General features: G+C 37.4%; 1 protein-coding gene across 1 annotated transcript; it reads right to left on the bottom strand.

Annotated features, from left to right (window-relative positions):
• Positions 1 to 4,962: 4,962 nt before the first annotated feature.
• On the bottom strand, positions 4,963 to 6,230 carry LOC112093542 (germin-like protein subfamily 1 member 17). The gene is made up of 2 exons (XM_024172211.1): positions 6,098 to 6,230; positions 4,963 to 5,507 (listed from the first exon to the last, which is right to left on the bottom strand). The coding sequence occupies exons 1-2, from the start codon at positions 6,228 to 6,230 to the stop codon at positions 4,963 to 4,965; spliced, it is 678 nt and encodes a 225-aa protein (XP_024027979.1).
• Positions 6,231 to 13,062: the final 6,832 nt, after the last annotated feature.

Below are 13,062 nucleotides of genomic sequence, written 5' to 3'. Positions count from 1 at the left end.
TTAGGAAGCCAAGCAGTTTGGAGGAGCTAGGATTGGGTAGAAAGAATTCAGTTTGGGGGAGTTAAAAAAAAAGAGAATAAATACGAGTTAAAAGCAGAATTTAAGTTGAAACACTCCTCTATTTTGAGCTGCTGAGTAACCAGGAGTAACATGTGCCCCATGTGTACTTTTGCGTAAAAAGGTGGTTTAAATCATGAGTTTTGCTATGGCAGCTCTGAAGCATAACCTTGTTGAGTAACCGGGTGCCTTCATCACCAATGTTGGCATTCGCGTCAAAAGGTAGGAGTTATGCGAAGAGTTTCAAAAAAAAAAAAAAAAAAAAAAGAGAATAAGCCCTGCCCCTCAAAATCACCCAAATTTTGGTGAATCTTAGGTAATTGGTAATCTACAATGCAGAGAGGGGTTTGATAAGCCAGCCTATGAAACCACTATTTAGGTGTTATGATCATAGTTCATTGGGACTTAGGTGATTCAAGAGTTGCTAGCCACAGTTTCCACACACACACTTAGGGGAAGATTAATTTCTGGGAAAGGTCTCAGATGAATTGAACTAGAGAGTCATGAATGTTGATATTGAACAAAGGTTTAGGATGGAAAAGCAACTTTGAGGGCTGAGGGTTGACCACATTAACAGCAGAAACCAGATTTTTAGGAGGGTAGTAGAGTCTTGCAGTTGTCCTCTTGTGTTTTATTGTGTTTTATTTTGTGTCATTACTCGAGGACGAGTAATGGTTTAAGTATGGGGGTGTAATAACTCTATGAAAATAGAGTTAATTGAGCATTTCCCAGACTTAAATTATTACCTAGAGGGTAATTAGTATTAGTTTTCTCCTTTATTTTGTCTTGTTTCTAGTTTTTAGTTAGTTATGTTTCATGAATTCTCTCTCTTGTGTTTGGCGCTTAAAAAGAGCTAATCCGGGTGCATGTTGTGATTATTTTCAGCTTTGAGAAAGCATTGTCGTCTTGGAGGCTAGCAACAACTTGTCGTTTTGGAATTTTCAAGGAAATTCTAGTCAGCATTGCTCTGCCAAGCTAGCTAGACCAGATTCACATGTTGCTGACAGCTGGGCCTGAGCTGGTAGAATGGGCTGATTTAATCGTGAAGGGTGCTAATTTAGCTGCTCATTGGAGGCTTTCTCAGGGGCTGCCACGTGGAATTAGGGTACAATAAGTACCTGCAGCTGAAAGAGAAGAAGATGTCCTTGGTCATATTTTGTAACGTAGAGGCGGCTGAACTTGGAAAAGGAAACCACCTCTATTTCTCTGATCAAGTACCATCTCCAGTACTGGAAAGAAGTAGAAGAAAACGTCACAGAGATTTAAACGTGAAGGACCATCTGTTGATGCAAGAGCGGCTAGAAGAAACCTTGGAAAAGGGGGATTCGGATTCTCTCATCATCATTTTAGTCTTTCTTATTCTCATTACTTTGTTTTTCTTGTTAAAGAATATTTACTCTTCTTCTTGAATCTGAACTTGATATGAGATTATGATTTGTTGGCTGAGATTGTTGAGTTGTTAAATATTGAAATGTTAGTTGATGTTGAATGGATCTGATGATTATTTCTTTGTTTATTCAAGTGAGCTGAATTTGTGCCTTAACTGTGATTGGAAAATCATAAGAGGGGAGTATAGCTTTGATTAGATCTGGGAAGATTTAGTTGAGTGGACACAGCTTGAATAGTGCAGGTTCTTAGATCTTGTTTTAGATTTTTGATTCACATGATATAGGAATATATTGTGTCTTGCATAACCATATGATTTAGAGCTTCATTCTCTGATTTTAGAGTCTAGATTTGCAAAGGGATTTGTGGGATTTAGCTTTAAGATCAGTAGACAGAGGATTGGAAAATCCCTGGTTTAGTAAATCTGGTTAATAGGAAGTAGTCGTTGCTGTCCGTTGCTGCAGCATCGCGCAGCATTGTTAGGAGACAGTTTAGCAATTGTGAGCCACGAACAGTGACATTGGCCAATTCTATTTGCCTACTTGTTATTAATTAGTTTTGTTTTTGTTGTTCATTTATTTATAGTCAGATTATCATTAGATTCACAATTTTAGGCAACACATCGCCTAACACAAAGTTTTCTGGTTGCACCATGTAAATCGTCTCATCAATGTCACCATTGAGAAACACAGTCTTTACATCCATCTGATGCAACTCAAGGTCAAAATGTGCCAGTAATGCCATTATTGTCTTGAAAGAGTCTTTTGATGAAACCGGAGAGAAAGTCTCTTTATAATCAATGCCTTCCTTTTGAGTAAAGCCCTTTGCAACAAGACGAGCCTTATATCTCTCCATATCACCTTTCGAATCCCGCTTAGTCTTAAATATCCATTTGCAACCAATGGGCTTTGCACCTTCAGGCAATGAGACGAGTTCCCAAACGTCGTTGTCTTTCATGGACTTAATCTCTTCATTCATGGCATCAATCCACTTCTAAGAATTAGTACTTTGCATGGCTTGATGAAAGTTGATTGGATCATCTTCCACCAATCCAATGTCATTCTCATGTTCTTGGAGAAATATGATGTAATCATCAGAAATTGCACTTTTCCTTTCTCTAGTGGATCTCCTTAATGACAATTATTCTTGAGGTTGTTGAGTTTGTTCTTCAGGAATAACCTGTTGGCCTTGATCGGGGAGATTTTTAACATTGTCTTGTGGTTCTGGTATTGCTTCTTGAACAACATCAGGAATATGAGCCTAATCATTGTCAATAGCACTCATGGAAAGAGAAACATATTCCTCTTCAAAGACAAAATCCGTAACCTTATCTCTCCCCCCAAACACAATGTCCTCAAAGAACTGACATTTCCTGTCTTAAAGAAGGATCTAGATATGGGATCATAAAACTTATACCCCTGAGATCATTCAGAGTACCCAACAAAATAGTTGCTGACTATTCTTGAGTCCAATTTCTTTTCATTTGGCTTATAAGGCCTTGCTTCAGCTGGACAACCCCAAATGTGTAAATGCTTTATACTGGGCTTCTTGCCCGTCCATAATTCATAAGGAGTTTTAGCAGTTGCCTTAGTTGGAACTCTGTTAAGAATGTAAGCTGCAGTATTTAGTGCCTCACCCCAGAGTGAATCTGGTAAGGTAGTATGACTAACCATACTCCTCACCATATCCTTTAATGTTCTATTTTGTCTCTCAACAACACCATTCATAGTAGGACTTCCTAGCATGATGTACTGTGGGACGATACCGCACTCCTCTAGGAATTTGGCAAATGGCCCTGGATGTTGTTCGCCTGATCCATCATATTTGCCATAGCATTCACCACCACGGTCAGATCTGACAGCTTTAATCCTTTTACCAAGCTGATTCTCAACTTCAGCTTTGAAAACCTTAAACACGTCCAGTGATTGAGACTTCTCATGAATGAGATAAAGGTAGCCATAATGTGAGTAATCGTATATGAACGTAATAAAATATTATTGACCATTCCATGAAGCCATAGAGAATGGCCCACAAATATCCGTATGTATTAGTTCTAAGACATCTGAAGATCTATTGGCACTTAATCTACTTATGTTTGTCTATTTCCCCTTAATGCACTTAATACTAACTTGAAAGTCTGACTAATCAAGAGGATTAAGAATTCCATCTGACACAAGTCTCTCAATTCTTTGTTTAGATATGTGACCTAAACGTTTGTGCCAGAGTGAAGCATAATTCTCATTTGTTAATTTGCGTTTTGTACCATGTGAACTCACATGCAAAATTCATTATAAGAGGCAATAGTATCAAGTAAATAAAGATTATCACAAAAAGATAAAGAACGAGTACCAACAATATTTGAATTCAAAGAAAGACTAAACTGATTATTTCTAAATGAACAAGAGTAACACAATTTGTCCAAAACAAAAATAGAAATCAAATTCCGTTTAAAAGATGGTACAACATATGTCTCTTTTAAATCCAAATAATATCCAGTCTTTAATAATAACCTAAATGTCCCTATAGCCTCAACTTCCACTGATTTGCCATTGCCCACATAGATGAATCTTTCAGCATCATTTGGCTTTCAGCAGCTCAGGCAACCCTGCATTAACACACTTATGTGAGTAGTAGCATCAGAATCTATCCACCAAGTGTGTCTTGGTACTGAAGCTAAATTAACCTCAGAACAAACCAAAGTGAGAAGCGTACCTTTCTTTGCACACCAAGCGTGATATTTGGTACAATCCTTCTTCATGTGCCCAGGTTTCTTGCAAAAGTAACAGCAAAATTCCTCATCTTGTTTCTTTTGTTGTTTCTTTTGGGCTGGACCTCCCGCAGCTTCTTTGTTTTTCTTCCTTTTCTTGTTCTTGTCCTTAGAGGTACTAGCTAATAAGTGAGCACTTTCTGTCTTTTCTTGCTGCAGTCTTTCTTCTTCTTGCACACAATGAGAAATGAGCTCATTAAGAGTCCATTTGTCCTTTTGACAGTTATAACTGACCTTAAACTGACTGAATTGTGCAGGAAGAGAAATTAAAACTAAATGTATGAGCAAATCCTCAGATAGTCCTAACTTTAATGCCTTTAGTTTCGAAGCAAGATGAGACATTTCCAACTAGGACAAACAAAGACATATATCTCCAAATAAGTTGATAATTAAAGATATGACATTCTCACTGGCTTACGTTACTATTACTACTGGCTTATATATGTTTGTATGAACCTTTTTCTTTTCTTTCCTTTTTTAATAATAAAGGGATTTTTTTTGGGTTTAAAAGCAAATTAATTATCTGAGTGGGCCTAGAGAGGGATATATTTAATTAGCTAACCCGGAATACCAAATATAAATATGTGAAATACCATTCTCATGTTTATTTAGTCATGAACAAAGTCATTGATCGTTACATGATGTAAATAACTGTTATTAAAAAGCATGCACGTAATTATATCGTCAGAAACATGACATTGATATCAATAGTACTCAGCAAATCAGGTGGGCCGGCTATGATCACGATCAGCTCATGGACCAAACTTCTTCTGAAGCTTTTCAACCACATCCTTGTCCAACATGAACGCCTTAGCAAGGACCTCAGGGTTGATGGGAGGGTGGGACCCGAACACGGTGTCAGCGATGGTAATGGTTCCTGCGAATTGGCTGCCGAAACCGACGAAGGCCACGGCCGGGTACTTTCCAATGTTGAACTGAAAGTGAATCATCCCAATCGGGAACACATAAACGTCTCCCTTGTGAAGAATCTTCGTAAACAGGCGGTTTCCGTCTTGATTCGACGAAACGAAACCGACGTAGAGCGTGCCCTCGGCGACGAACAGGATTTCGGTGCTGCGCGGGTGGGTGTGAGGTGGGTTCTGCCCGTAAGGCGCGTAGTCGATGCGCGCCAGTGACACGCCGAGAGTGTTGAGCCCCGGAATGTTGTCGACATTCACCATGGTTACGTTGGAGCCAACGGCGTTGTTTGTGTCTCTGGGGATGTTTAGCCCTGAGAAGAAGAAGTCCTCTGCCTTCACCAGCTCAGGATTCTTGCAGAATTTCCCGTTCACAAACACTGATCATATGAAATGATTAATTCAATTTACAGTAGTTAGAGAAACCAACAATGAAAATTACTGGATATTATATCAATAGTCATGAAATAATTAATCGTATTAGTCTGTTCTTAGAGGATATAATATACTTATGCTTTAATGTTCTTCTCTTGCTTTTCTTATGTTTGTGGTACTAGACGATATCCACCGGATTCTATATATGAAATACTCAAATATTTATACATCATGATATTAAAAAAATTAAAAAAAAAATAGATATAAATTATAATTGGTACTTAATTCGTGTCAATATTGTTTTCTGAAAAAATAAGAAATAAAACATCAACATCCATAAAAATATAACTTATTCTGTTATCATTTATTGCACCTACATTTACATTTGCTTATAATTATATCACTAAACATATTCAGTTACGATTAATATATGTTTATATATATATATATATTGCTTAAACATAAAATAAAATAAAAATAAGAAAATTAAAACTATCCACTCTTTCTTCCACGAGTAGAGATGAATAACTTAGTGTGACCGTTGGCAAGGAACTAGAATAAAATAAAGAGATAAATATGGAACGATAACACTTACAAACATGTTTAGGGTCATCAATTGCTACACAGAAGTCCTGGAGAGGGCCAGGGTCGTAGGCACATGCAATGTAAGTTGCCATAGCCAAAGCAACGAGTGCCAAAACGAAATTAACACTATTAATCTTCGTCATCCCTAATTAATCTCTGCGATATGTGTCTCTATATAATAATACTTTATTTGAGAGAGAAGTGATCAAGCTTGCTTGCCTGTTATGTCTATTTATACATGAGGGAGCTCATGAATATGCATTGAGCAACTTTTCAAATTTCCGACAGAATATCGCTTTCAACAGGGTCTCTACGTACACCCGTTCTTTTTTAATTATTTTTGAAGGAATCGAATGTGATTAAAAAAGGTAATATGATATATCCATATTCGAAAAATAAAATCTTGTCTAGATGCGTATTTGTTTTAGTACATGAATGATTAACATATATATTCTCAATTACAAAATAGGCTTATAGATTTCTGTCTTTTCGAATTATATAGATCTTATCATGAAAAGATTATTTGACATATAGTGTTTAGTTGTTACGAGGTGTCTTTCAAAGAATCAATGTTCTTTTGTTTCAATGTTTGCCACTTAAATGAATTATTTTTCCCCTATCGACTTTTTGTTGTTGACGTATCATCTTATACATTCTACTCACTTAAATGAATTAATTGTTATGCCCGTAAAATGGTATTACTTTCTACTCAAATCACTAAATATAGATGGTGGGACTCACTAAGTACTTTTTTCATCATGATTTTCCTCTATTTTATTCGTCTTTTTTACCGAAAAACTGATTGCGATTTTTTTCACCCATTAATTATATGCTTCTTAACCAATTTATTCCAAACAAAGGGTTAAGTTATATAAGTCGCCATGCCTAGACTCCATCAGCAATAGAGGATGCATAAACTACGGCACTTTATTAAGAAAATTTCATTTCAGTACTATATATCTATAACGCACTAATATTTTTAAATTCTTCTTCTTCCAAATCAAATATATATGGGTGTAGTTTTAATAGTTACTCGAATATTTATCTATTAATGGGTATTGCTATTTTAACCGTAAGATATTAATCCGACGGTTGTAATAAATTAGATAGTTGATCAAAAAAATTAATGACAATTAATAAAATTGGATTCTTATCGCGTCACGTCTTTAAATTTCCATATTTAATAGTAACTACCGATAAAAACGTAACCATTGAAAATAAGTGTATATATATATATAAATTCCTATTTCTATCTACATCTTATCACCTTTTAATTACTTGTACCGTTTTACGTCAAATTCTCTTGTTCATGTTTTTAAAACCTTTTCCTTTATTTTCTGATAGGGCCTCTCTATTAGTAAAGTCAGTTTTTAATTGTTGGATCAATTAAGATCACATAAGATTAGAAAAAACTGAAATAGTAGAAAATAAGCCAACATAAAAAGCTTAAGAAAGTATATAGGTCAACTTTTAGGTATAGAAATTAATAGGCCATAACTTGTCAGGTTATGGTTCATAACCAGATAAGTTATAGACAAACTTGTCAAGTTATGGTTCATAACCAGACAAGTTATGGACAAAAACTGTGAATAACTTGTCATGTTATGGTTCATAACCAGAAAAGTTATGGATAAAAACAGTAATTTAGCCTATTTATTAACTTATGTAAACTATTGGCCTATTAATTTTAATTCATCTCAAGTCTTGGCCTATTTCTCACTTTCTCCCTATGAAAAAACACGCTGAACAAACTGTTGGATTTCGCCCCATTTGTGGGCTGGAACAAAGAATGGGCCTTAAGCCCAAATGCCAAAAAAAAAAAAAAGAAAGGTTGCTACTCACATGGGTAGCACACCAGAAAAAAGAGAAAAGAAAAGAGTAAGGAGAATCGGGGGTGCAGAGGGCAGCCGAGAAAACCAGAGAAAAAGAAGGGAAGAAAAGGAGAGAGAGAAAGAGAAAAAGGGGTAGGGTTTTAGTGCTTGTGCAAGACGATTGGGTGGCAAAATGTTGTTGGTTTTAGCTCAAATTTGACGTGGAGAATCCTTGTGGCTAGCTCTTCCAATCTACCGGACTTGATTTCTCATTTAACATCTCTTTAGTACTCTCTTGAGTACTCCTAATTTGGTGAGACCTAAACTTTTCTTTGGTGCTAGTTTGATTCTAGAGAGAAACTTTGTAATCCCATTGTTAATATAGTGGAAGAAATTTAAGTGGCCTAAAGGTCCCGTGGTTTTTACTCTCAATTTGAGAGGTTTTCCACGCTAAAAATTGGTGTTTCATTTGTGGTTGATTATTTTGATTAATTGGTGCATTAGTTGTTTGGCTTTGTTGGCATTTTGTTTGAGATCCTTTTTTAGCACACAAAGAGGGAAAGTCTTATTCCGCAATTATTAGTATTAATTTTCCCAACAAATTGGTATCAGAGACTTTGGTTGGCTAGAGGCTAATTCTTGTGTGTTGAAATGGAAGAACAAAATTCGTATGGGATGATAAAATTAACCTCATCGAATTATTCCATTTGGAAGCGTAAAATGCACGATTTGCTTATTGTTAAAATTTGTATGGCCCTGTTATGGGCAAGTCAAAGCCAGAAAAAATAAGTGATGATGATTGGGAAACATTACACATGAAAGCTGCTGCTACGATTAGGCAATGAGTTGATATTAATATTTTTAATCACATTTCTGAAGAAATGAAAGCCGATGCACTTTGGAAGAAATTAGAGGCTATGTATGAGAAGAATACCTCCAGAAAAAAAAGCCTCAATCATTAGAAGACTTGTGAATTTGAAGTACAAAGGTGAAAAAAGTATGACTGAGCATCCTAGTGATTTCCAAGGCTTGGTGAAGCAATTGGCCGTAATGAAAATGCCTCTTGAAGATGAGTTGCAGGCATTGTTACATCTTAGCTCCTTGCTTGAAAGGTGGGAAACGTTAGTAGTATCACTAAGCACTTCAGTGTCTGGAGGAAAGCTAACCATGGAGATGGTTAAAGAAAATTTGTTGAGTGAAGAAGCCAGAAGAAAGGAAAAGGGTGAATCTTCTTCTGAGGTACTTGTTTTTGAAAAACAAGAAAGGCGTGGAAGAAGTAAAAGTAGGCATTCTCAGGGTCATAGCAAAAAGGATACATTCAGGGGAAAATCTAAAAATAGGAAAAATGTCAAGTGTTATCACTGCAACAAGATGGGTCACATGAAGAAAGAATGCAGAATTTGGAAAAGAGAACAGCGTGAAGAAAATAAAGATGAGAGAAAGACTAATACTGTAGCCGCCGAAGGTGATGTTACCATCATTTGTGATGATAGTTGTGTTAGTCTTGTGTGTCAGGAAAGTGATTGGGTGATTGATTCTGGCACCTCGTTTCATGTTACTCCTCATGGTGATTTCTTCACTTCTTACTCTACCGGTGATTTTGGCAATGTCAAAATGGGAAACAGTGGTGCCTCTAAAATTGTGGGCATTGGAGATATTTTCTTGGAAACTAATCTTGGAAGCAAGTTGGTACTTAAGGATGTTAGGCATGTTCCGGATATTCGCCTAAACTTGATCTCCACAGGCAGGCTTGATGATGAGGGTTTTACTAGTTATTTTGGTGAAAGTAAGTGGAAGCTCACCAAAGGTTCTCTAGTGGTTGCAAGAGGAAAGAAAATGAATACACTCTATGTCATGCAAGCTAAGCTTCACAAAGGAGAGATAAATGTTATTCAGAAGGGTGCAAGCATTGATCTATGGCACAAGAGGCTTGGCCACGTCAGTGAGAAATGATTACAACTTCTTGCTAGAAAGCAATTCCTCCCTAGTTTGCTAGGTATGCCTCTTAAAACTTGTGTTGATTGTTTAGCTGGAAAAACACATAGAGCTGCATTGTATTCACACCCTTAATCTAGAAGATCAAATATTCTTGATTTGATTCATACTGATGTATGTTCTATGCAAGCAAAAACTCATAGAGGTGCATTCTACTTTGTGACTTTCAACGATGACCATTCAAGAAAGGTTTGGGCTACTACTTTGAAAACTAAAGACCAGGTGCTTGATGTCTTTAAAGAATTTCATGCCAAGATTGAAAGAGAAATAGGAAAACAGTTGAAATCAGTTCGCACTAATAATGGTGGTAAGTATAGGGGACCGTTTGAGAATTACTACAAACTCCATGGAATCAAGCTTGAGAAGACTCTAGCTAAGACACCTCAGCTTAATGGTGTAGCGGAAAGAATGAATAGAACAATTAAAGAAAGAATTAGGTGCATGCTTTCTCACGCAAAACTTCCTAAGTCCTTTTGGGGGGAGGCCATGAGAACCGCAGTCGATATGATTAATCTTTCTCCAGCAGCTGCCTTGGATGGTGATGTTCCAAATAGAGTTTGGACTGGGAAAGATGTCTCTTATGATTACTTGAGAGTTTTTTGCTGCAAGGCATTCGTTCATGTTCCTAAAGATGAAAGATCCAAGCTTGATGATAAGGTGAAACTGTGTATTTTCTTAGACTATGGCCACGAGGAGTTGGGGTACAGATTATGGGATCTGGTGAATAAGAAAATTGTAAGAAGTAGAGATGTTGTCTTCCTTGAAGACCAAGTGATTTATGATGGTAACAAGGGTGAAAAGTCTTGTTCCTCTGCTGAAATTCCTGTCAATTTGGATCCAATTTTTCCACATGTAGAGAATACTGATCAAGGGGAGATGTCTAAGAAGATGGTGGTGATGCTGTTAATGATGAAGCCCCTTCAGTTTATGATGTAGAGCCAGTTGAACAAGCACCGCCAGCACCACCAGTTGAGTCTCAAGTGAGAAGATCTATAAGAGAGCGCCGTCCGTCTAGTCGATACACTACTAATGAGTATGTGATGCTCACTGATGGGGGAGAGTCAGAAACTTACCAAGAAGCTGTTTCATATGAGAAGAAGCAAGAGTGGTTTAAAGTCATGCAAGAAGAGATGAGATCCTTTTGTGAGAACCACACCTATGACTTGGTGAAGTTACCTAAAGGCAAGAAAGCGCTAAAAAATAAGTGGGTTTATAGGTTGAAAACTGAGAACAATAGCTCACAACTAAGGTACAAGGCAAGGTTAGTTGTGAAGGGGTTCGGTCAGAAGAAAGGTGCCGACTTTGAAAAAATATTTTCTCCCGTTGTGAAGATGTCATCCATCATAGTTGTTCTTGGTCTAGCTAGTCGCTTGAATTTAGAGGTAGAGCAACTTGATGTAAAAACTGTGTTCCTTCACAGTGACTTAGAAGAGGAAATTTTTATGGAGCAACCAGAAGGGTTCAAAGTTAAGGGAAAAGAGCATCTTGTGTGCAACTTGAGGAAGAGCTTGTATGGACTCAAACAAGCACCAAGACAGTGGTACAAAAGTTTGACTCTTTCATGATGAGTCATGGGTACACTAGGACTTCATCTAGCCATTGTGTGTTCATTAAGAAACACTCCAGTGATGATTTCATCATCCTTTTGCTATATGTTGATGATATGTTGATCGTTGGCCATGATGCTAGCAAGATTGAGAAGCTAAAGAGAGAGTTAAGCAAGTCTTTTACCATGAAAGACTTGGGATCGGCGAAACAGATACTTGGTATGAAGATCTCCTGTGATAGGAAGAATGGGAAGTTATGGTTATCTCAAGAAAGCTACATTGAAAAGGTTCTTGAAAGATTTAATATGAGTAAGGCCAAGGCTGTTTGTTCTCCATTTGCAGGTCACTTCAAGCTTACAGTTAAGCAATGTCCTGCAAGTGAGAAAGAAAAAGAAGAAATGAGCAAAGTGCCATATGCGTCTGCAGTTGGCAGTTTGATGTATGCCATGGTTTGTACAAGGCCAGATATTGCTCATGCAGTTAGAGTTGTTAGCCGATTTCTCTCCAATCCTGGAAAAGAACACTGGGCAGTAGTAAAATGGATATTGAGATATTTGAGAGGTACTTCTAATGTGTGTTTATGCTTTGGCAGTGGTGAGCCTACTTTAGATGGGTACACAGATATAGACATGGCAGGTGACATTGATTTTAGGAAGTCTATTTCAGGATTCCTGATGACTTTTGCAAGGGGAGCAGTCTCTTGGGAGTCTAAGCTACAAAAGTGTGCTGCTTTATCCAACACAGAAGCTGAGTACATAGCAATTACTGAAGGTTGCAAGGAAGCTTTGTGGATGAAGAGGTTTCTTGAAGAACTGGGCATGCAACAAGAGAACTGTATTGTCTACAGCGACAGTCAGAGCGCCATCCACCTCTCCAAGAATTTAACATTCCATTCGAGATCCAAACATATTGATGTTAGATATCACTAGATTCGTGATGTGCTTGAAGGGAAGCAGTTATACTTAGAGAAGATCCACACCAGTCGGAATGGACTAGATATGTTGACGAAGACTTTGCCTAAAGAGAAACTTGAAGCTTGTAGGCAGAGAGCGGGCTTAGTTGAGCCCACCAAATGATGCGGAGGGTGAGTTTGTTGGGTTTCGCCTCATTTGTGGGCTAGAACAAAGAATGGGCCTTAAGCCTAAATGCCAACAACAACAAAAAGAAAGGTTGCTGCTCACGTGGGTAGCACACCAGGAAAAAAAAAAAAAGAAGAAAAGAATAAGGAGAATCGGGGGTGCAGAGGGCAACCGAGAAAACTAGAGAAAAATAAGGGAAGAAAAGGAGAGAGAGAAAGAGAAAAAGGAGTAGGGTTTTAGTGCTTGTGCAAGACGATTGGGTGGCGAAACATTGTCGGTTTCGGCTCAAATTTGATGTGTAGAATCCTTGTGGTGAGCTCTTCCAATCTACCGGACTTGATTTCTCATTTAACCTTTCTTTAGTACTCTCTTGAGTACTCTTAATTTGGTGAGACCTAAGCTTTTCTTTGGTGTTATTGTTATTATCCATCTTTGATGATGATGTCTATATTGTTGGTGAACCAATAATAGTGTTTCTTGATTATATTATTGTTGTGAGCCTCTAGTTTGATTCTAGAGAGAAACTTTGTAATCCCATTGTTA

The sequence above is a fragment of the Morus notabilis genome, unplaced genomic scaffold, assembly GCF_000414095.1.
Source record: "Morus notabilis unplaced genomic scaffold, ASM41409v2 Scaffold7, whole genome shotgun sequence".
Classification (NCBI taxonomy): domain Eukaryota; kingdom Viridiplantae; phylum Streptophyta; class Magnoliopsida; order Rosales; family Moraceae; genus Morus; species Morus notabilis.
Note: the sequence above shows the minus strand (reverse complement) of the source record. Positions and strands in the feature narration are given on the sequence as shown.

Excerpts from the sequence above, each read along its gene's own strand:
- LOC112093542 (XM_024172211.1), bottom strand. The coding sequence starts at position 6,230 with ATGACGAAGATTAATAGTGTTAATTTCGTTTTGGCACTCGTTGCTTTG. Across the intron at positions 5,508-6,097 it reads TGATGACCCTAAACATGTTT|TGTTTGTGAACGGGAAATTC; the intron begins GTAAGTGTTATC and ends TCATATGATCAG.